The 26,167-nt window shown below is 35.9% G+C and overlaps 1 protein-coding gene and 1 pseudogene across 1 annotated transcript; both read left to right on the forward strand.

Moving 5' to 3' along the window:
* The first annotated feature begins 7,604 nt into the window (after positions 1–7,604).
* On the forward strand, positions 7,605–8,858 carry LOC118853386 (olfactory receptor 4C5-like). Its single transcript, XM_036763424.1, has one exon. The coding sequence runs from the start codon at positions 7,605–7,607 to the stop codon at positions 8,520–8,522; it is 918 nt and encodes a 305-aa protein (XP_036619319.1). The 3' UTR covers positions 8,523–8,858.
* Positions 8,704–25,295, forward strand: LOC118854996 (annotated as a pseudogene).
* The last annotated feature ends 872 nt before the right edge of the window (positions 25,296–26,167 follow it).

A 26,167-nucleotide genomic window follows, 5' to 3' on the forward strand; every position in this document is an offset into this window, starting at 1 on the left:
AAAAAAAATGGCAAATCACTCCAGTATCTTTGCCCAGAAAATTCCAAAATGAGGTCACAGAGAAATGGACACAACTGAAATGACTGACCCAATGCTTAAATATCTATGGGGTAGTTGAAATGTTTGAAATCATTCATAGTATAATATAGTAGAAAGAATGCTGACTTTGGAGTCGGAAGATTTGGGTTCAAATTCTATACATAAGAGTAACTAGTTATGCTATTTTTGTAAAGTAAGTTCAACTTCATGAGTTTTAATTTCCTTCTCTGCAATTTTACAGCCTTGGCCAACATGGCTTTTCTAGTTTTGTCCCTTATACTTCCCCTAATTCTATGAGATATTTTATTTCTGTATATGACTTACAGGCATGATCTAGTACCAACCTATATGCATAAACTTTTCTTCTGTTTCTCTGGGTATTCAAGCATAGATGCTCTCATTGAAATACTCTCATACTAGAAATATTCCATCAAAGACTGTAAGACAGGGGTAGGGAACCTATGCCCTTGAGGCCACACATGGCCCTCTAGGCCCTTAGAGCCACATGTGGGCTCAAGGCCACATATTCCCTACCTCTCTTTTTAGATGTGGCACCAAAAAGGTATTTCTGGCCACCAAGAGTTCGCACACTAAGGCTGTCATTTGAGACTCTGTATCTAGGCCTTGTGTAGAATTTCTTCCTAATTAATGAAGGAAAACTTTAAGTAAGAGTAATGTTGAGATCATTTTTCTTGAATGGGCAAGGTTTTGTCAGGTTTTTGCTGCTGTTCAATATAACAATGAGTCAGAGTGCAAACATACCTCTTTCTCTGTCATCTATATCTACATCTGTATATATTGATATGTATGTCATTCGCATAGACACAATACATAGATATAGATTCAATATAGGTGGATAATAAAGACAGAATAGGAATAGAGATGATAGAAATAGAAATATAATTCATGTTGAAACAAGCCAAATCTTAATAAATATAAACCTATGTGTATGTGCACATTGTTCATCCTTCATTTTCAAAAAGGACAGATGGCATCATGGGATGGCATCTTGAGTTGTGTGTGAATTGGATTTAAGTGAGGCATTGTTGAACAAAATTGTCAACCTCACGCTCCTTCCCTGAGTCATTGAAGCCCAGTGGCAAGAAAGAAGTCAGGATGACAGGTCATGGCCAAGGATGCAGTGGATCACCTTGGGATCTTCAGTGTCTCACCAAACTCTAAGCACTCCACAATGCCAGCTTTAGCTGTCTTCATTGCTATTGGAACATACTGTTGGGGTACATATCCCCTAACTTATTAACAGATTTGAGGCCTAACAGTTCCCTTTAACCAAGTTTAGCCCCTCTGTTGAAATGGTTTGCCAGGGTGTGACCAGTGTCCATAGTATAGCTTCTGGGAGCTACAAGTGAGAGTTCAGTGACAGGTGGACACCAAAGGTGTATGAGCAGCCCTGACAAGGCGTTGGCAAGCCCTCACATCAGAGGACCTCGTCCTTCTTGAACACTCCATATACACATGCATGAATATACGTCTATATATGCATATATGTTTGCACACATGCATGTGAATAAATACATGTATGCACTGTATGCATGTACATTTATGCATATAGATATATACACAGGTATATATCTAATATGTACATATATAATTTTGCATATATAATATCTACAGAGAGGAAATCTTCACATATATGTACATATATTAGAATATATAATACATAGTTTTAACTCAATGCGATGAACACAAGTCAAAATCTCCATATCTGTCTGCCTCTCCATGTCTGTCTCCTTCTCTCTCTCTGTGTGTCTGTCTCTCTCTGTCTCTCTCTTTCTCTGTCTGTCTCTGTCTCTCTCTCTGTCTCTCTCTGTCTCTCTCTCTCTCTCACACATACACACACACGCACCTGCACACATGTAAGCACACATACTATAATCAAGTAGGTGGCTCAGTGGATAGTGGATAGTAGACCTGAATATAAATCCATCCTCAGACATTTATTAACATTTTTTCCCATGGGCAAGTCTCTGTTTGCCTTAATTCCCTGCAGAAGAAAATAGACAAACCATTCCAGTATCTTTGCCAAGAAAACCTCATGAACACTACAATCCATGGGGTCAAAAAATATCAAATATGACTGAATGACTGATCAATAAAATATACAAACATACACATATACATACACACACACACACACACACACACACACATATGTAAAACTGAAAGTTGAATTTAGTTCTGGTTTGCTAAAAACAATCAAACTGGATTTAAAATTCCTTTTACAGGTTCCTTCTCCTTGTAAACTTCATCCACCTGGGTGAAACTAGCCCAAAGGTCAAGTTTTTGTCTTCTAATTAACTCCAGCTTTGTAAACCTACTCATTACCAACTCTCCAAAGAGACTTAATTAAGCTAAAAAATCATATCTCATCCATTTAAACCATTGTAGCAATTCCCCTGAATTACCCAAAGACAAATCCCATCACTTGAGAACCTTCGACTAGTGACTTAAATCAGAGCTTGGCCATGGTTATGGGGATTTAGAAGGAGAGGTCCAAATGATGTGATCTTAATTCTGACAATGTCATCCATGGACAACTGGAAGGTAGCACATCTATGTTGTTTGAAATTTTGCTCTTCAAATTGTTTTAAAATATGCTGTCAGTCATCAGTGAAGGTCTTTGGTCATCCAGAGAGGCTATGGAACAAATTTTCTAGTTACTGTTAGTCTAATAAATTGTGTTCAGAATTTTACACCTCAGTTTACTTTAATTTCTATTTTAACACACACAGAGACACACATATATATTAAACATTTCTTCATTAATAACTTTATTAACTTAGAAATATCTTACCCAAATTTCAAAGATATACATTTGTTTCCCTCACAATTTTTCTACTTTATACTATGAAAAACATGTTGTGAGTTCAATTTTCCTTTGAATGGAGTCATGTGGTGCCATTTAGATAGAGAATATTAGTTTCCTCACATTGTAAAGATGTTTAAAGTGATCCACCAGAAAGCATCCAGCCATCTATCTGATCCCAGGAGCCAAATACCCTAACAGTGATAATCAACCTGCTTTCCCCACTCTGCAAAGTCTAACCAATTGAATTCTAAGATGATGCTGAATACTCCTAGAATGTATTAAGAAAAAAGATGAAACTAAATGCCTCCCAAAAAAGCCAAGGGTATTTTTGTCAGTTTGGTTTAGCAGACAGAGCATCATGGCTTTTGATCCTTTTGATAGGTGAAATAACATCAAAAAGATTTTATTTTCTTTCCTGTCATTGTTAGATTCCAAAAGAGAGAAGGAATCAATTAAAAATAAACTCCTGAATCATTTCAACTTGTACATTGAATTCTTGGTCAAAAGTTTCCCCCTCTCAACAATTTTGCCCCAATCTTATGCTTGACTCCTGTTAAAGCATGACTTTGACACTAGTTAGCAGTTCACCTCTCAACCCTATTCTGACAATGAAGCTATCTAAATATTACAGGACAACCCTCAGCCTAGGCATAGATGAGCTCCTAATTTGAGACAAAACTTTACCATTAATACACCTCCAACTCTGCCAGGCATTGCCTTAGCCCTACTCAACACACAATCTGAAAGCAAAAACTAGATCATCCCTGCTGGAGCTCCAAGATACTTTAGCCATTATACAAATGCTATCCATTGATTTATTTCAAGAATACATTTCAATTCAGTTCAGTTCAATTTATTTCAATTCTATGAACATTTAATAAGTTCTTTTAAGAGAAAAATGTTGGTCTGAGTTGTAATGATACAAAAGCAAACCTAACAAACAAACAAACAAAAAGATTATCCTTGACCTTAAAAATTTTATATTTCTTTGTTTAAAATTAGGTGCAGATGCACACATATATCTGCATATCTGTATATACACTTATAAATATATATACCTATATAGACATATACATATCTGTGTATACGTGTGTATGTATATGTGCACATGTGTGTTTATGTGTGTGTCGATAAGTAGATAGATAGATGATAGATAGATAGATGAATAGATAGCGTAATATGGAGGCAGGAGAATGCTAACAAACTGGAGGCATCCTGACAGGCTTTGTGTAGGAATGAGACTTAGTCTTACAAGGACCAACCTAAGAATTCTTCAAGGCAGACACAAAGAGGAAATGTATTAATGATAGTAGACCGCTTAGTGGCGCAGTAGAGAGAATGTTGGGTCTGGAGTCAGAAAGACTGATTTTTGTGAATTTAAATCTGGCCTGGTCCTGGTCAAATCATTTAACCCAGTTTGACTCAGCTTCTTTATGTGTAATACGAACTGGAGAAGGAAATGGAAAACCACTCTAATATTTTTGTCAAGAAAATTCTAAATGGCATCATGGAGAATTGGACACAATGAAATTAATGAACAATAACAAAAACATTAATGATGGTGGGCAGGCTGTTCAAAGTTAAGGAGGCAGGAGAGGGAATCTAGTGCATCAGAAAAAGCAACTATCGAGTTTGGATGGGGTATAGTATCAGTCAATCAATAAATATTCATGAAATACTTACATTTTGCCATGCACAATATTGACTCTGGGTGTACAATAATATGCAAAATATTCTCCCCACTCTCAAGGAGCTCACATTCTAATAAAAGAGGTAACAATCAAACAATCTTTATGAACAAAGCATATATATATGACAGATGTGGAATAATCAATGAAAGAAAGATACTATAATTAAAAGAGTTCAGGACAAACTTCTTAGAGGGGAAGGAATTTTAGCTGAGACTTGAATGAAGTCAAGATACAGAGATGAAGAAGATAATAATTCCAGGAACTAGGATGAACAATTGAAAATTCCTAAACCAGGATTATGGAATATTTTATATGAGAAACATGTAGTAAGTCAGTGTCACTGTATCACAGAATATGTGTGTGGGTGTGGGTGTGGGGTGGTTGTCTGTGTGTGTCAGGTATTTAAATCTTAGAATTTATAGTAAATTCTAGAAGCAATAGGAACCCACTGAAATTTATTGAGCAAGGGTAGGGGTGACTTGGAACATCAATTTGATGGGTGAGTAAAGGATGAATTGTAGTCAGGAGACATTTGTGGCAAGGATGCCAGCCAATAGGGTGTGGTAATAATCTAATCATGACTGGATCAGGGCCTCTTAATGCAGAGAAGTTATATCAGCAGTGGCAGAGAGGTGATGCAGAGAGTAGAGCACTGGCCCTGGAGTCAGGAGGATCTGGGTTCACAATGACCTCAGACACTTGAAACACTAGGTATGTGACCTTGGGCAAGTCATTTAACTCCAAATGCCCTGCCTTCTCCTGTCCAAAAACAAAACAAAAAGACAGAAAAGAAAGTAAGATCAGCAACCCTTGAGAAGAAGTTGAATATAGGAGTGAGAGAGTGGGGAACCAATCATAATACACTCATTATGAATCTGAGTGAGTGGGAGGATAATTCTTACTCCTCAATAGTAGTGGGAGAGTTAAGAAGAGTTTAGAGTAGAAAGACAAGTTTACTTTTTGACAACCTTTTAGATGTTGTATTAGGAGGGCAGAGTTTATAATCTCAAAGAGGATCATATATATGCCTGAAAGGTTTGGAACCACTGGATATAAGAAATTCTCAAGATAAGAGGCAGAAGAATCAAAGCATATATTTAGGCTCCACAGTAACCAACCCATGAACCAGCACCCCCATTTTGACATATTGATCAAAAGCTTCCAGGCCCAATAAGTATGCCTCGCAAGAGTAACCAGGAGGCCACAGAGAAGCATGATGGTGTACAGCAAAATCATATACATGCTTCCCCTCTATGGTAAAATGATTACCCACTGGTCTCAAGTCCTTGTTCAGCATCCTCCCGTAGGTCAGCTCTGCTACCAGCAGCTCCTGCTTCAGCTTTGGCTGTGGCTATAGCTGTAGCAGCATCTGGCTCCAACGGAAGCTGTTTTTAACCATCCGGCTTCTGTCGGGGTGTAAGGTATGCCGGGGAAAGCACAGGTTCTTTTGATCTGCTTAAGCAAGTTGAAGGGGTTGACCGGGAAAGCACAGGTTCTTTTGATCAGCTTAAGCAAGGGAAGCAAGGTGAAGGGGCTGACAAGCTTACTCCAATCCAACATACAAACAGCATTCAGTTCAGGGGAAAAAGCCAAACTATTCAAGGGCACTTCTTGACTAAGTGCTGAGGAGCCCATTTTTGGTTACCAACACAGATGTCTAAAGGATTTCGTGTTTGAGAGTGTGAAGAGGACAAATGTTCTATCTGTCTGGAAAACTAAGAGATAGCCAAATTATGAGTGGATTAACATGTCAGAACAGCTTATATTTTATGATAAGGGTAAAGAGTGTCACTGAAACTTTTTGCTTAGGGACAAAGCATAAGATCTATTCTTTATGTATGAATATCAGTGTTTCCAAGAGAATGAACAAATTTTGCTACAACTTTGGCCAAATCCCTAACAAGAGCAATTATGCATTCTCTGGGGTCCTCTGTGGTCATTGCATCACCACGTCTTTGTAGTGCCAGAAGAGCACATTAAATATCTCTGCATTTAGAGGAGAAATATATAGAAGAGAAGCTGGGAGGATTCACAAAAATGAATTATCCATAAATGAAGTATCTCTCTATCAATAATATCAGAAGGTTCTCTGTTTCTTAACTCTGATAGTGCCTACAGAGGAAGGAAGAAGAAAAAGGAGAACTAAAGCCCTAGTACTAGAAGAATATCTCTAAACTCAGCATTGATGTTCTGAAAAAAGGACTTGGAAGTGCTGTATTCAGGAGATTTTAAATCCAGGAAACTATGACCCACCCTTAAATTCAAGGTACCAATTACCCTGACTCCCTGCTTTAAAAAGCACATCTTCTATTCTCTGGTATCACATCATGTGTATCCTGCAGTTTGGTAGGTATTTTTTTTCTAAGATATCCATTTTATCAGTGATTCATTACATGTAGTCCCAGAGAAGAGCAAGCCTTAAGACAGGGTTATTTTGAGGGACTGGAAAAGAAGTGAATTTCACAATTGTAAATATTTATATGATTTATTCTCTGGACAGAGTGTCAAAGAATTTACATAATTTAAATTATAAAACTAAAGCTACATACTGAGGTGAAATTGGAGCTTCAACCTACAAGTAATACTCCTCCACAGCCCACTTATCAAGCAATGGAATTCTGAGAGCAACTTCTTTTTCTTACATATCTATCTATCCATCTATCTATCTAGATATACATATATGTTTTCCAGTTGAAAAAGTACCTATCTTATGGAAACAAAGACAGACAGATAAAAAGAATATATAACCCCCTTTGGAATGTGATGCTTCATGAGCAAACACATTCCCATTCTTTTAATATCATTAAACAAAACAAAGAAAAAATCTGAATGACCCTCTTTAGTAATGGTGTTGAAGGGAGTCTTTTTGAGGTATAGTTTTTACTTAATAGCTACTTAATGGGATCTTGGTTTCATTAAATTCTGTGATTTGGATTCCATCTTACTTGGCAATGTAATGCAATGTATATCTAACTATGATTATTTTTTTTTCTTTTCCAGGTTAACCAACTTTAACCTATGTGACCATCACCAAAAATGTAGAGATGGATGGTGCAAATAATGTGACTGAATTCATTCTTTTGGGCCTCACACAGAATCCCGAAATGCAGAAAATATTTTTTGTGGTATTTTTACTCATTTACTTATTGTCCTTGCTGGGAAACATGCTGATTGTCATCACCATTGCAACCAGTCACACTCTAAGCTCCCCTATGTATGTATTTCTTTCCTACTTGTCCTTCTTAGATGGTTGTTATTCTTCTTCCATGGGCCCCAAGATGATAGTTGATTCACTCTCTAACAGGAAAACAATATCTTTCAATGCATGTATGACCCAGCTTTTTGCAGAACATTTGTTTGCTGGGGCTGAAGTCATCCTGTTAATGGTGATGGCCTATGACAGGTATTTGGCGATCTGTAAGCCCCTGCATTACTTGACCATCATGAGAAGACCAGTATGTATTCTTTTGGTGGGATTGGCCTGGATGGGAGGCTTTGTTCATGCCATGATACTGATTCTATTCATCATCTGGCTACCTTTTTGTGGTCCCAATGTCATTGACCATTTTCTTTGTGATTTATTTCCTTTGCTGAAACTTTCTTGTGCTGATATACATCCCTTTGGCCTTTTTGTTGCTGCCAGTAGTGGAATAATGTGCATACTAATTTTTTTCATGCTTCTTATATCCTACATCATCATACTGAATTCCTTGAAAACACACAGCTCAGAAGGGCAGCGTAAAGCTCTCTCAACTTGTGTGTCCCACATTGTAGTGGTCATTTTGTTCTTTGGGCCATGTATGTTTGCATATCTACAACCTATGACCACCTTTTCCATTGATAAGGCCATGGCTGTGTTTTATACAATGATAACCCCTATGTTAAATCCCTTAATCTACACGCTAAGGAATGAGGAAGTAAAAAACGCCATGAGAAAATTATGGAGCCAAAGAATGTTTTAGGATAAGAAATAAACAGTATATTTGGAAGTGGATATTAACATGGATATAATAGTATAAAAATGTTGCTGAAATTTTATTTCTAATAGATGAAGTAAACATAATTTCTTTTTTAGTTTTTCACTGATAGAATAATGGAATGTTTTAGAAATAGTAATATTGCATTTTATAAACACACCAGACAATGATTGAGGTGAAATGTGGGAGATGTGAGTTGAATAAGATCACCTTTAGGTAAGTTATGAACAGGGTTAAGGACTACTTCAAAACATTATCCTTGCAAACAAATATTTAAAGGATAATTCTATGGTACAGGCCTTTAACATTTCTTCAGTAAATGGAATAGATCTTTTAATAATGGGTCAATGTTTCATAAAGATTAAAAGGAAAATAAAATAATAAAATATCTGTACCTATGGATATGGACTGCATGGGATGACAAGAATCAGATCTTGTGAAGTGACTGGAAATCTTAAGTCAAATGCTTTATTACCTGGGGATGTTGTAGAGAAGGTAGTCTCTTCAAGTAAAATATTAAATTAAGCAACTTTATGCACTCTGCCACCTCTCCAATTGTTCTAATGCGAACGCATTTCATTTAACTCTTAAAATAATTTTGGGAAGTGGATATTGCAAGGATTAGTAACCTAAAGACAGAAAAGAAAGGACTAGGAGAGATGAAATGATTTGATCAAGGTGATCATGAAGTGGCTGCTCTGATAGCAGCAAAGGATTTTTCTACCTTGATAAAGCAGCCTTCACTTTGAATGAATGCATTTGCTTTGTCCATCCAAAGGAAGTCAAAATGGATGTACTTGGAGATATAAATCTGTCATGAGTTATTTAAATGCTCTTTGGTTTCTGCTCACCTCTGTATGGCTGTCTCTGAAGTGGGGTGATTATGCACTGAAGACTTGCTTTAATAGATGCAATCTTAACACCTAGATCAAATATGAGCTAATCAAATCATCCCCAATAAAGAGAATCCTCCATACTCAATGAAGTGTGAGTGAATTGGAGAGAGTGGAGGAAAAGTTACTTGGAGTACTGCCTTTCCTTTATTCTTGATGTTATTATTTGTTCTTCTTTTTGGCCTTGCAATTGAAACACAGGCTGCTTTTTATCCATAAAAGGCATAGGGACCTATAGGTTACAGCATATATAGAGGACTTATCATCAGAAAGACATAAGTTTGAATCCTGCCACAGCCACTTACTAAATGCCTGACCCTGGTAAAGTCACTTAAACTCTTAGCCTCAATTTTCTCATCTGTCACATAGGAATAATAATAGCACCCACTTGACAATATTGTTGAGAGGAATTATAATGGTAATTAAGGTGGGATTTTTTAAAACATTTTTCTCTTTTACAATGCTAAAATAATCAAGTGCCTTTGATTAAGTCTTGGTAGGGGGAAAGCCCCAGGCCCACACCTTTTTGCTAACTAGGTGTGAAGCTCCAGACCCACAACCTTTTGGTGTGAAGCCCCTGACCCACACCCTTTTGCTAATTAGGTGTGAAGCCTTCCAGCTCAAAGAGGGGTATATAAACTCAGAGGTTAGCATTTTGGTTGGGGCTCTCAATCACTGTAATAGTGTCCTGTGATTTTACCACATGACACTCTGGATAGCTACTGGAGCCCCTCAGCTTTGAAATCACAAATGTTTGTGCTTCTTTCTTCTAACTGTATATATTTGTGTTTATTTGCTCTATTTATATAATGTGTGCTTGTAATTTTTGTTTACATTCTCTCTGAAGTACAGGGTACTGGCTTTTCTTCCTGAACTAAGTGAATCGTATATATATATGTTTAATTAAAGTGAGATTTTTAACCTCTTAAAGTTGCTTTCTTTAGAAAAGCAGATCAAAGAATCTGTGCTAGCAGCCCTCCTGTGTGCTGGTGTTATTGGCCTTACACAGCCACAGTATTGGCAAGCAGCATTGTTGTTATAGGAATAAATGAAAGAGTACTTAGTAAAGGCTTTTTACTTCTTTAAACAATATGAAAAATATTTTTACATTTTTTAAATGATTATATAGTCATTACTATTGTTTTCTTGAATGATCGTATAGGAACTGGGTCCATTTGACCCACATTGGTGGAGATATAAGCTTTATTTTGATCTTCCTACATTAGACCCTGGGTGAGTACAAAATGATCCAAAGAGAGTGATTTGGGGTAGTACCCCAGGGATAAATATTTTTACTATGAATACACAATCTATTGTTCTAGCCTATAGATAACAAAGACATTTGAGGAATATAAACTTATTGCGTGTGTGTGTGTGTGTGTGTTTGTGTGTGCACGTATGTGTTTTCCCTTCACTGGGAAACTGTTCCAATGAACCTTATTTATTTCATTGCCATGTGCATTTGTCATCAATAACTCCAAGCCTTACCCTAAACAAGATAATATTCCATTAATAAAGTTCTTTGGAATTTAACTTGTAAATGTTTTAATCAGATGTGCCACAAAAGAAGTGAACAAAGGTTATCATGGATCTTGTCTGTGAACCTGCCTATCTTTGTTGCAGCCAGATAAAACTAAAAAGAAACCTCTGGTTGACAACAAGGAGAGTTTTAAGATCTTTAAAGATATTTTTCAGTTCAAAATACATATTTCTAGACTTCTTCTGTGGGCATCTAGGAATCAGATTTATCTTGCAAAGCAGTCAATAAATGCTTATTGCATACTGACTACATGCCAGGAAATGTGCTAAATTTAGAGGTACAAAGAAAAAAAACCATGATCCCAATGTCCAAAGAACTTACTTTCTTCATGCTAGACACAGTGTACAATAACATGTGTGAATGCATGCATACACATGCATATATATTTACACACATACATACAATGTAAGTGGAAGCTATTGTCAGAAGGAAGGCACTAGTAGTAGATGGGGGAGGGAGTAGAGGTAAAAGTCTCCTACAGAAAATGGAATTTGAGATTAGTCTTGAAGGAAGCCATAGAAATTCGTAGACAGAGATGGGTAGACAAATCATCTTAAGTATGAAGGACAGCACATGAAAAACCATTGAGATGATCAATGGAATGAGTGGAATCAGAAGACTAATTTATACAAAGTTGATAACCTTATAGGCATATTGACTTTTAAAGAATTTAGAACTGGGATTAATGTATTGATCAATCATAAGTCTGGAAGACTGAAGATGAAGGTTTCCACTCACCTCCTGTCATAGAAGAGATCAACTTAAAATGCAAAAAGAGACATACCTGTTGGGGCATGGCCAATGTAATCATTTGTTCAGCTGGACTGTGAATGACTATGATAAATGTTTATTTTATCTCCTTTAATTTTTGATTCAATTGTGGACATTAAAATATATATTATGTGCATAAGAAAATAAAGAGGCCCTTAGATTTGACAATTAAAATGATGAGGTTTTTTCAGGGTGGGGATAAAAGGTTCAGGGACCCCTTGAGGAGTGGAGCACTGGATAAGGTCATCTGAAATGAATTCAGGGACTCAAGCATTCCTTAAGTCATGATGGCAAAGATTTATTGCTATATTATCCAGTGGGCAAGAGTCCTTAAGGAACCTGCAAACTCACACGAACTATGCTAAAGCTTATATAGGAAAAGTAGTGGATTATCTGGAAGGTATACTAACTAGGGAATAATTTATAACCTTGGTCACAGGTGTCATTCACTGCTGGAAAACAGGGGAAGGAGTTTCTTAGGGGTGTATTTTTAGTCTTTTATGTGTGTATTATATTAACTTTGAGAGTTGATGCCTGTAGCTTGACCAATGCATTGAAAATGATAACTTTAGGAGTCAATATGAAGAGGGTTTGGGGTGAGGGAGGGGTGCTCAACACCCCAAAGTACCGACATACCGGGTCCTGTCAAAAGAATTCTACTCAAGCTTTCTCAGCCAAGGGAAAAGACAAAGTTTATTTAAAGTTAGCCAAATAGGCCTGCCCCAAGACATCCCACCCCTTGCGACACTTGTAAGGAAAGTGGGCCAGACCAATCTGAGCTAGATTGGATTTGACCAACTTCATGGAGGCAAGAAGGAGATTATATATGCAAAGATTGTGGGAGGGATTGAGGGGTGGTCTGGGGTGATGGAAATGACAGACAATAAAGGGCTAGGGTAAAAGAGCTAGGGTATAGATATTTTGATCAGGATTAAGGATGGGAAACAGGATTAAGGGTGGGAAACAGCTAGACAATAGAGGACTGGGCAAGGTAGGCATTTGGGCCTAATGGTTATAGCCTCAGGCCAAGGCCAGATCAAGTGGGAAGATTCAAGGAGAGTTCAAGGGTTCAAGGGGTTCCCAGAGACTGTGCCCTCATCAAATACATGATAATTCTTTGGTTACAAGACAGACCTTTTTTACAAGAAAGGTACTTCATCTTAATGGGGCCCACTTATGAGTTATTGCTAGGCATAGTGACTTTAGGCTGGGCAGAAAACTGTCAGGGATAGTATTTGGAACCTAAGGAAAATGTGATTTTAAATAGGGATCCATGCACAAGCACCCAAGCACCCTATCAAAAAGATCATTGATAAGTGTATACCAAGATCAGTTTCAATTAAAGGATAACATTGGAATCCAGATTCCACATTGTCTAAAATCTAAAAAGAGGCAAGAGGTGGAGGCACCAAAATGTAGATCTCTTTCTCAAGAAGTGTATCCTCCAGGGGAGGGAAAATGGAGCAGAAAATATTACACCCAATGGACATGGACAAGTCAAATAAGATTTTTTTTTTGTTTCTTTTAAGATGAAGGTGAAATGGGCATGTTTGTGAGCAGAAAGGAAGGAACAAATATTTTCAGAGTGAGATACTGGGTAGGTTAGAGTTGATGGGGAAGGAATGGGAGAATTGAGAAGAAGGGAAGAGAGAAGAGGGGAGATAAGAGAAACAAATGTGGAAACAAGGGAATAGGATGCAGAAATATAAGGACATAGCCTATGTTTCAGTCGCTCTTTTTCACTCATGTCCAACTCATTTGGGGATTTTCTTGGCAAAGATACTGGAGTGCTTTACCCTTCCTTTCTAAAGCTCATTTTATAGCTGAAGAAACTGGGGCAAACAGGGTTAAGTGATTTGCCTAGGGTCACACAACTAAAAAGTATCTGAGGTCACATTCGAACTCAGGTCTTCCTGACTCCAGGCCTAGCACTCTATGGACTGTGCTACCTAGCTTCTCCAGAGTATGGAATGCCCCATGAATTGCTGATAAAGGAGAAAGCTTGAAATTTTAATGAGACTTATCCTGAAAGGTCCCAAATAAATAAGTTGGTTTATTTGTTTGTTTGTTTTCATTATCTGGACATTAAGGAGGGAGAATTAGAAGAGACTTTGACAAGAATTAAAGCACTATGTAAAGAAAGTAATTGCTAGGTTAATTAACTGCCTCTTACTTTTCAAAAGTATCTAAAGAAGTTGATTAATTAATGCTCTGTAGCAATTCCTCAGGATTAGAATTAAACAGTGAGGTGCTTGGAAATATAAAAGAGCTTTGCCAGACTCATCTTTTATTTCTACAATATTCATTTTCACTAGTACCATTTAAAAAAAAAGAAAGGAAAGTGGTGTGCTTCTTTTGAAAAGGTGGATAAAAGTGGTAAAGAAATTAGAAGAATCTTCTAATCTTTCTTTCATAGCCTTGATGGATTTTAGGAGCTTGCAAAAGAAGAATTGGTAGTACTGGTGGGGAACCCAGCGTATCACAGAAAATGAGAGCTAGAAGGTACCTCAGGGAGGTGGAGCAATTGATAATAGTGCTGAGCCTGGATTCAAGAAGACCTGAGGTCTTCAAATCTGGCCTCTAACTATGTTACCATCTTATAATATAATTTCTCTGTCTCTGTCATGTAAGTTTTTCTGTATAAAAACTTTGGTGCAAATCTTAATCTTGCTTCAGGGTTATTTTTGTGAATATTGAATCTATGCTTAAACACAATAAAATCTAGGTTTTAATATCTAGAATTTCTATTGGAAAACAGTAATGCAGAAACTTGGCATAGACCAACATTTTTTAATTAAGTTTTTTTTTACTATTTTTAATTTATAACACTGAGTTCCATGTGTTTTTGAGTTCCAGATTTTCTTCCCTTCCCTCCCCTTCTCACTCACCCCCAAGATGGTATGTAGTGGATATATCTTCTACATATAGCTTCACATTAAACTTATTTACACAATAATCAAGTTCTAAAGAAGAATTATGAACAATGTAATTAATCATGAGAAAGAAGAAAGGTAAACAAAAAAAAGAGAGAAAAAAAAGTAGAGCAAATAAGAGAGGGTAACAGAGAGAAAAACAGATAGGGAGCATAGCCAATAGAGAACGAAAGTTTAGACAGGTAGCGAAAGAACCACTGTAGACAGCAGTGTCACAAAAGCTCAGAGAGGAGAGTCATCCAGTGTCAGATGCAGCAGAGAGTTTAAGAAGGATGAGAATGGGTAAAAGGCAATTAGTTTTGTTGATGGGAAAATTTCTGGCAACTTTAGAGAGGACAATTTAAATTGACTGGTGAAGTTAGCAGCCAGATGCCAGGAGTTAGTAATTTTATGGGCAAATCTTTTAACCACCCCAGAGCCTTGATTTCTACAGTAAAGTGGAATAATAATAATAATAATAATAATAATTCCTATATTGTTCTGCCTTACTGTTGTGAAGAAAGTGCTTTCTAAGTCTTAAAATTGTTTTTGAATGTAAAAATATTGGTCATGAAGAGAAACTGAATATACATACACACACACACACACACACACACACACACACACACACATACACACACATTATGTACACAGCGCAGTGTAAAGCACAGAACCCGGTACAGTCCTTTAGCTCCAATGGCCTGTTCACTTTGCCCGTCTTGACCTCAGTTTCCTCCTCTGTAAAGTGAGGCAGTTGGACAATCTTTTATGGTGGGGCTGGGAGAAGAGGAGATACATAAACATTTAAAATCTATATACATGTATCTACACAGAGAGCTTAGAAAAGAATGGACAATGTCATTTGCCTTGAAGCTATCTCAAAGCTGTCTAGAATAAAACTACTTAGCAATACTTTAAAGACCATTGAACTCAGAGTTAAACTCTTCATTGAGATGCCCTATAATGCAATTAGAAATATACAGGGAACTGAACCAAATTTATAGGAATACAAGTCATCCTCTAATTGAAGAATGGTGAAAGAATATGAACAGGCACTTTTCAGAAGAAGAAATTAAAGATGTCTATAGGCATATGAAAAAATGCTCTAAATCACTATTGATTATAGAAATGAAAATAAAAAGAAGTCTTTGATAGGACATCTCTCCTGTCAGATTGGCTAACATGACAAAACAGGACAATGATAAATACTAGAGAGGATGTGGGGAAATTGGAACATAGATGCACATTTTACACTGTTTACCACAATAAGGTCAAAATGTGTACACGATATAGACATAAAGGGTAAAGCTATAAGTAAATTAGGAGAGCAAGGAATAGTTTGCATGCCCAGATCTATGGAGAAGGGGAGAATTTATGACCAAACACAAGACAGAGAACATTATAACTTAATTAAAATAGAAAAGGTAATTGGATTGGCTCAATGACAAGTATAAGTTTCCCCCTGCAAGTATCATGATGCTTAGGGCGGGGCCTTCTTTAAATTTCTGCACTTTAATGTAATCCCTTCTACCATTCAAGGGCAATTTTTTTTTTCAAAATATTGAGATGATGGACAGAATTAAAGAAAATTACCAAGATACATCTAGGCCTTTTATACCCCTTGTGGCTTAACATAATCTTCCCTGCTTCAGGTGGTTAAATTGTCTGACTAAGGTGGGATCCTGAAGCACTCTGTTCATTAACCGGTTGCTTCTACTTTCAGGTTAGTTTAATACCAAGGATAAGGTATTAATATCCAAGACTAAAATAAAATTAAACAACTTGCCTCTAAAGGCAGAGAAATATAGTTCAGGTAATACATTTGTGGATAACATATGTATTAAAATAATTCACTGCTCAAATAATAGCAGTGGAGTATCTGGAAATGATTTTATGTGTTTTTTTTCCTGATTAAGGTTTAAATGCAATCTCAGTAAGTGAGAACTGGAAAAGGCAAAATATTGGCACTCAGGAATTAACCATCATTCAATGGCAATGATTTTTCCCATTTTTATTCTGAGCATTTTTTTATTTTATCACACAAAATAATAAAGATTTATTTTAATCTGAAAAATGAAAATGGAAATGAAAATATGATTCATGATCTATAATGTTTTATTTCATTTAGTATTCACTCAATAATTTTTCTTGCTTGTTCATTAGGTTATATGTTTATCTTGGTTGAATTTATTTAAATTTAAGAATAGGAAGCTATATTTACAATGGGTTATAGAGGGATTTGTGTGATTGCAGCTATTGAATTCTCTTTTTTCATTCCCAGTAATGTAGCAATTGCTAATACAATGCATTAATCCCTTTTTCATATGATGATGGATTATGTATGCTTATGGGAAAACCAGAAACCTATGAAATAGTTTGTTGTTCAGTAATTTTGGTCATGTGTGACTCTTCGAAACCCTATTTGGTTTGAAACCCTTTGAAACCCTATTCTTGGCAAGGATACTAGAGTGGTTTGCTATTTCTTTCTCTAACTCATTTTACAGTTGAAGAACTGAGTCAAACAGGGTTAAGTGAGTTGCCCAACATCAGAGCTAATAAGTGTCAGAGGTCAGACTTGAGCTCATGAAGATTCACACATCTTCCTGATTCCAAAACCAGTACTCTATTCACTGAGCCACTTCACTGTCCTGTGAAATATTGCATACCATATACAATATACTAATATACAAATTTTAGTACCTTCTAATAGTGAACAGACATTGGAGAGTACACTGAACATAGGGTTTCATTTTATATATTTTAATAGAATAAATGAATAAAATCATTCATGAGACAAACTAATAGCATGGAAGGAAAAGAGATAATCACTCAAATAGGAGTCAATATTCATTAAACAAATGCTTTATTCAGTAGATTGTGAGACTTTATTAGGGGTACAGAACATATACAAAACACAAACTGTTTCCTAAAAGAGCACAGTTTAGTAGGAGAATAAGACAGAAATACACAAAGTTTTAATTCTCATCTTTCCTAGAAAATGCAGACTACTGAAAAGCTGGAAGAGGATTACATGATAGTAATTTTGAATAAAAAGGTCAGACAATAGTTTACTTGATAAAGTTTTAGTTCCTTATCTCTCATCTTAATGATGATCTTCCCTCTTGGAATAAGCAGGGTCAGGACTGGAGGACTGGACAAAAAAGAAAAACTTCATCACCATTTCCTACTCAAGAGGTGAGTGAGCACAGTAAGTACTATATTGAATGAAGGCACAACAGTCTTGTCACTCTCTGTGTTATGTGTTATATTACTGAAATGATTTTGTCCATTACTTTTGAATGTAGTTCTTTTAATTAAATGCATTTTGAGATTTCATTCAGATTTCCTTGACTGAACCACAACTTACTTCATGTCTATAGATATATAGACATACGTACATGTACGTTCACATATGTATGCACATAAATGTACTGTTCTGGTATGTATTTATGTTTACATGTGGAGGTTGACCACCTTTTGAAATATTCATATATTCATATAGTATATGAATACACCGTAGTTATTTTGAATCTCTCTATATAAATATATGCTATATCACATATGATATGTATGTATATATAAGCACTTATTTTAAAGGCTATCAGAGTTTGTTAAGTAATATATGCAGATATGTTGGATTTTTTAAAAAAAAAATCATTTTAGACTCAAACAGCAGAATACGATTACAGAATAGAGGAATAAAAACATATTGTGACCTTAAACATTGGAAATTACATACAAAGGAAAGAAAAAAAAGCATGTCATGTACCTAGCAGAATGTAATAGAGGATTCAAAATATGTAATGATACATTTTCATTTCAAGAAAGTCTGTGTGATAAATACTACAAGTTGCTTTGAGAGTTGTCCTTCTTTTCTTTGATTCCTTGTAAGTTTTCCTCTGTTTTCTGCTACACACTGTTCACTTTGTTATTTTTTCACCCTTCCTTCTCCACCCCAGGCTACAATTAAGTTCAGATATATTACTGTATAAATATAGATATATGCATACACACATGCACATATATATATATATACATGTATATGCATATATATGTATACCTATATATATGTACATATATAGACATATACTTTCCCTAACAAATTGTGCTCCTGATCTTTGTTTTTATGTTTGTTCTCATCTCTTGTTTCCTAACCCTCCTGACCCTTCTCCTTTCCTTCTACTTGCTACCTTTCCCTCCTATTACTTAGCCTAGCTATCTCCAAGGATCCCTCCCCCATCCTCCCATTCCCATAAATCTATACATCCTTCTGTAGCCTCCTATAACATATTCCCTCACCCTTCCCTCTAGAGATCCTTCTCTTATCTTCTCTCCCCCTCCCTATCTCCTTACTATTTTATTTCTTATGAATTCAGAAGAATTTTATAGTCATGTATATGAGTATATTAAAGTATATATTCATACATGTACATATGCATGCATGCATATAAATGAATATGTGTCAGTATGTACTTATATGCATACTAACTGCTCCCCTAGCCAATTTCTCTTTATTGATTCTTCCTCTTGCAATTCATTTGTATAAAGTAATTACTCTTTTTAGCTGTTCCTAAATGGTTTTGTGTTTTAAAGTCCTATAATACTCAGATCTACCCAAATCTTTCTTACAACCTACCCAATTACTAATAACAGTCTTAGAAATACATGCATTTTACATATATAAAAAGTAAACAGCCTGCCCTTGTTGAAGTACTTGTTATCAGTCTTTGGTATGTTCCTTATGTTTTTGATGGCTCTCATATGTCAAATCTTCTATGAAGTTCAGTCTTTTTTTTTTTTTAATACATGCTTAGAAGTCTGAAAGTTGATAAGATGTCCACTTTTTCCCATTCAAGATTATGCTTAACTTTGGTGGGTATGATATTTTCGGACAGGTCCCCAGTTCTTTTGCTCTTCGAAACATAGGGTTCCAAGATCTGTGGTTGGTCCTTTGGTGTCTCTGCTGCTAGGTCTTCTCTGATTTTAATTGTGGCATCTTCATATTTTAATTATTTTTTTCTTGTTACTTTTAATATTGTATCCTTGAGCTGGGGGTTTTACAATTAGACTGTAATATTTTCATCATAGTATCTCTTTCAAGTGGTATTCAATGCATTTTTATCTATTTTTACTTTCCCCCCTGATTCTAATGCTTCAGGAAAATTTTCTTTAATTATTTTCTTTTTTTATCATAATTTTCAGGTAATCCAGTTATTCATATGTGTTTTTTCTTGATCTGTTCTCCAGATCAGTTGTTTTTCTTCTGTTTAACTTTCTCTTCTATTTTTTTTATTCTTCATATTTTGTGTAATTATTTCTTGACATCTTATAATAACTTCACTTTCTTCACCTTACTCAATACTAAATTTTAAGGTATCATTTTGTTCCTTAAGATTCTGGGTCTCCTTTTCTAATTAGTTGACATTCTTTTCATAATCTTCTTGTTTTTCTTGGATTACTCATCATTTTTGGGGGGTTTTTTCTCCATCTCTCTCATTTGATTTTTAGTTTTTTTGAATTCTTCTATGAATTCTTTTGGGGCAGGAGATCATTTAATGTTACTTTTTGGGGGCAGAAGGGGGGTTCTTTGCTTCAATATCCTCTTCTGAAGATGAATCCCAATCTTCTCTATTCCCACAATAACTTTCCTTTTTTTGGATCCTTTGTCCTTTGCCTGTGCAATTTTGTAGTAATAGCTTAATATTCGTTATCACCATTAGCCCTGGGTTATGATGGATGGTACTTCTTAACCCAGATCTTCAGTTCTCCTCTCTAGCCTGGAACCAAAGTCAAACCTCCATCCTCCCATAAGTGCCCACAGTCAGAGGAGTCCCCACCTCACTGCTTCTTTTCTCACAGGGCCTGTGCTGGTCCCTTCTCACATCTACTGCTCTCTGCAGCATAGCTGGGTCTGAGGTTCCTTGTCAGGAGAGGTTCCCTCAATCTTCCCCTGCTCAGAGGCCCAACTCACCTCAGTATCCCAGGGAGTAAAGTTCTGGTGGCAGGAGCCTAGCCAGTCTCCCAACCCAAAAATCCCCAGGGCTTGCCTCTAGTTGTAACTTGTTAACACAGACCATAGCCTGCAGGTGTTTTTACTTCACAGGCATCAAACCTCATCCTGGGATTTTTCTTCTGATTTTCTCCAATTACCCTGGGAAGATCTCTATTGTGCCCCTACTCTTATTTATTTTACTATATTTGTTTGCCTTAAGGTGCTATTTTATCTCTTTTGTGGGGGAAAATCTTGAGAGCTTGGAATTCTCTGACCTACTCAGCCATTTTATAAGAATGCTCTGATATGGACTTCCTGACATGTTGGTTTTTAATTTGTGTGATGCAAGTAACACCCTCATTCGTGAAATCATATTTTTATGGAATATTGAAGTGAATTTTGCATATCTATTTCCATTAGATCATTTTGTAAATTACAAAATATCGTATAAGTATTGTAAAGATTATTGTTCCCTATACTTCCAAAGCATTCTTTGTAGGTACTCCATTCACTGATGCAAATCAGATTACCCTTTATAACTTTGCAAAATATACTTTAACAGCTATAGTGTAAAATTTCAACAATTTTACTTGTCATTATTAGGGTCATCATAATATAATATACAACTAGTCAATCCTAAGCACCACACTCTAAGCTTTTCTTGCTTTCTTGACTTGCCAGAGTTCATAATCAGTGGGCACAGCCCTCAAGTACCCAGGGTCACTTCTATACCATAAAGACTGTTAGATTTTATTGTTGTTATTACACTTTTGAGGAGTGGAATGGAGAAGGGAGAAATAAAAGCAAAAACAGCAGGGGAATAGGATGGAGAAAAAGACACAAAAAGTAATCATAACTGTGAATGTGAATGTGATGAACTCTTCCATAAAACAGAGGCAGATAGCTGAGTGGTTTAAAAACCATAATCATACAATATGTTGTTTACATGAAACACATTTGAAACAGGGGGAAACAGACAGGGAATAGGTAAAAGGCTGGAGTAGAATATATTACACTTCAGCTAAAGTAAAGAAAAAAATGCAGTTGTAGCAATCCTAATCTCAGACAGAGTAAAAACAAACATAGATCTAAATAAAAGAGAAAAGGAAGGACACTATATACTGCTAAAAAGCACCATATACAATGAGGCAATATAATTATTTAACATATATGCACCAAGTGGTATAGCATGCAAAATCTTAGAGGAGAATTTAAGGAAGTTACAGGAAGAAATAGACAACAAAACTATACTACTGGGGGACCTCAACCTCCCACTCTCTGAAATTGATAAATCAAATTTCAAAATAAACAAGAAAGAAGTTAAGGAGCTGAATAGAATTTTAGAAAAGGCAGATATGATAAACCTCTGAAAAAAATGAATGAGGATAAAAAGGAATATACTTTTGTCTCAGCGGTACTTGGCACATACTCAAAAATCGACCATGAACTAGAGCACAAAAAGTTCACAATTCAGTGCAGGAAGGCAGAAGTAGTCAATGAATCCTTTTCAGATCATGATGCAATAAAAAATATTTGTGATAAAAGACCATGGAAAAATAAACTAAAAATCAATGGGAAGCTAAATAATCTAACTCTAAATAATGAGTGGGCCAAAGAAAAAAACACACAAACAATAACTTCATTCAAAAAAATGAAAATAATGACACAACATAACAAAACTTATGGGATGCAGCAAAAGCAGTTCTTAGGGGAAGTTGTATATCTCTAAATGCATATGTGAATAAAATAGACAAAAAGGAGATCAATGAATTGGGCATGCAACTGAAAAAGCTAGAAAAAGAACAAATTGAAAATCTCCTAATAAATACGAAATTACAAATACTGAAAATCAATGGAGAGATTAATAATATTGAAATCAAGAAAACTCTTTAATTAATAAATAAAACTAAGTTCTGGTTTTATGAACAAAAAAAAATAACATTATTAACTTTTGGTCAATTTGATTTAAAAAAAAAAGAAAGAAGAAAACCAAATTACCAGTATCAAATATGGAAAGGGTGAATTCACCTTTAATAAGGAGGAAATTAAAACAATAATTGGAAATTATTTTGCCTATTTGTATGCCCATAAATTTGACAACATTAGGGAAATGGATGAATATATACAAAAAATATAAGTTGCCCAGGCTAACAGAAGAGGAAGTAAAATACCTAAATTACTCCATCTCAGGAAAAAAAAATTGAGCAAGCCATCAATGGACCCCCCCAGGAAAAAATTTCCAGGGCCAGATGGCTTTACATTTGAATTTTATCAAACATTGAAAGAACAATTAATTCCTATACTTTATAGACTATTTGGGAAAATAGGTGAAGAAAGAGTCCTACAAAATTCTTTTTATGATGCAAATATGGTACTAATACCCAAACCAGGAAGAGTCAAAACAGAGAAAGAAAATTACAGACTAATTTCTCTAATGAATACTAATGCAAAAATTTTAAATAAATATTAGCAAAAAGTTTTCAGCAACTTATCATGAGAATAATACACTATGACTAGGTAGGATTTATACCAGGAATGCAAGGCTGGTTCAATATTAGGAAAACTATCAGCATAATTATACATTTCAACAACAAAACTATCAGAAACCATATGATCATCCCCATAGATGCAGAAAAAACCTTTGACAAAATACAACATACATTCTTATTAAAAACACTAGAAAGCATAGGAATAAATGGATCCTTCCTTAAAATTATAAATAGCTTCTACCTAAAATCATCCCAAGCATTATGTGTAGTGGAGAGAAGCTAGATGCATTCCCAATAAGAGAGGTGTGAAACAAGGATGTCCATTATCATCCCTATTATTCAATTTGGTACTAGAAATGTTAGCTTTAGCTTTAAGAGAAGAAAAAGAAATTGAAGGAATTAGAATAGGCAAAGAAGAAACTAAATTATCACCTTTTGCAGAAGATATGATGATTTCTTTAGAGAATCCTAGAGAACCCAGTAAAAAAAAAACTACTTGAAATAATAAACAACTTTAGCAAAGTTGCAGGATGTAAAATAAACCCACATAAATCCTTGATATTCCTATACATTACTAACAAAGCCCAACAGCAAGGGATAGAAAGAGAAATTCCATTTAAATTTATTGTAGGCACAATAAAATATTTGGGAGTGTACCTGCCAAGACAAACCCAGGGCCTATGTGAACATAATTGGGAAACACTTTTCACTCAGGGTCACTTCAATATCATAAAGACTGTAGGATTTTATTAGAGTTACTACTTTTGCTAATATTAATTAGTATTATGTGGTGATAGTATTATGGCAAGTTTGTTTTGGTAGTAGATCATTTTTGCTTATTTTAATTTCATAATATCTTTGTGACTAATGTGGACTGACAATGAGAATGAAAAGTATCTAGTATATCTTCCTTGATCTTATATCAATCATATTATTACTAAAAATAACTATCAGAGCAATAACACTGTTTACAGAATTATGCATGATTAGATTCCCAAGGCATGTATGAATGACTTTGAAAAGCTCCGGTACATACGTGTGCCAGGCAATGGTGCAAAGAGCATTTGGGATCCAAATATTTCTCCTCCCTGTCATGGTTTTGTACTAAAGGAAGATATATCCCAACAATGGAGGTCCTTGGGCTGACTTATGGTTATTTCCTTGCCCACCACCCATAGTTAAAGCAACTGAGGGGATTTTTTGGGGGGGATATGATGTTTAACACTGCAATCATCATCCCAGGTCAAAATGTGAACATATCTACCTACTTTACCTACTCCCTGTGCTCATCATCAGAGGTTGGAAGGAGGCTTTACATTGATATGCTTTAGTGTTCCATTCAATAAGATTGCTTTTCCAAAAGGCTTTCATGAAAACAAAATAGTTAAGGGGAAGACCACTTTTAAATATGATCAGTTATCCTTCAATTCTAAAAGTAATTAAGTGGTAATAATAATTTTCTTTACAGATGAATCAATTTTGACTTCTGAATTCACACATAGCAGAAAGAAGGAAAAAAAAATAATGGAACAGAGGAACAATGTGACTGAGTTTGTCCTCCTAAGACTCACTCAGAATCCTGAGATTCAGAAAATATTATTTGCTGTCTTCTTGACCATCTACATTATAACAATGGGTGGGGGGGGGGTCAACTTTGTGATTTTGGTAATAGTAATTTGCAACCAGTCTCTGGGATCCCCCATTTTCTTCTTCCTTTCCTATTTTTCTCTTATGGATGTTGTCTACTCCATAGCTATGTCTCCCAAAATGATCATAGACTTGCTTTATGAGAAGAAGACTATTTCCTTCCAATCTTGCATGAGCCAACTTTGGTGATAATTGTCTCTGACCACTATGTGGCCATTTTAAAGACCTCGTATTACTTGGTTATCATGAAATGACATCTATGTGTTCTGTTGCTGGTTGTAGCCAGGGTAGGAGGCTTCCATCATTGAATGGTTCTGCTCCTTTTTTTAATTTTTTTTTTATTTTCAGGCTCCCCTTCTGTGGTCCTAATGTTATTGACCCTTTCATCTCTCATATGTACCCCTTATTAGAACTTGCCTGTACCAATATCTATATCATTGGACTCTCAGATGTTGCTAATGGAAGTAAGTCAAAATTCATGACCTTGAAGAGAACCATGGATATGCCTGAGTAATTCAGGATTTTTGAAGTGTAAGGAATTCTCTAGGTAGAAGGCAGAGGAAATATAACATTTATTTAGATTCCAGATGATCAAATCCAAGGACCAATAGTCCCATTTGATGTAGTATTAATAATATTCCAAAACAGGTAAGCCCATCTCAATGTAGTAACAAGGAAATTATAACAAAGTGTTATAGCAAGGAGCCAAGCCATGCTGTAGCCTCTCCCCATTGTTAGGACCTCCCTGTAAAAAGTCACCCACGAATCCTAACTCTTCACTCAGTACTCCCTCCTGGAGCTCTGCTGCTTCCTGAGTTCCTTAATGTCTACGACTCTCTCTCATATTCAGCACTCTCCTCTCTGCAGACCCTCTCAATGCGGCCTCTCCTTTTGTGTCTGCTGCCTCAATGTCTTCTTGATATCTGTTTCTGAATCTTGCAGCTCTCCACTCCACTGCTCCAGTTCTGCTGCTCCCAGTTCTGTACTCTCTTTTTGCACAGTCCTAGGAAGCATCTGATTGGCTGGAACTCAGGTCTCTGAATGGTTATGGTCTTAGCAACTCCCCTTAGGGCCCTGAGGGCTTCTCAGAAACTAGCAAATGAGTTTGCTATCTAGCAAAAGTGTGGACCTGGGGCCTCACATATAGTTAATGAAAGGGTGTGGGACTGTCTGCAATCATTGTTGACCCCACCTGAGGCCTATTCAATGCGCAGGAAAGATCTTTCACTTACTGATTGGCTTTACAAAGAGCAATCTGTGTTGTCATCTTTACAATGTTGCTTATCTTCTATGGGGTTATCCTATCCTCCTTGAAGGCTCACAGTCTGGAATGTTAGAACAGGAAGGGAGCTTATATGTACATTGTAGACAAAATAGTTGGTTGAT

Source organism: Trichosurus vulpecula, chromosome 6 (assembly GCF_011100635.1).
Source record: "Trichosurus vulpecula isolate mTriVul1 chromosome 6, mTriVul1.pri, whole genome shotgun sequence".
Taxonomy (NCBI): Eukaryota; Metazoa; Chordata; class Mammalia; order Diprotodontia; family Phalangeridae; genus Trichosurus; species Trichosurus vulpecula.

Excerpts from the sequence above, each read along its gene's own strand:
- LOC118853386 (XM_036763424.1), top strand. The coding sequence starts at position 7,605 with ATGGATGGTGCAAATAATGTGACTGAATTCATTCTTTTGGGCCTCACA.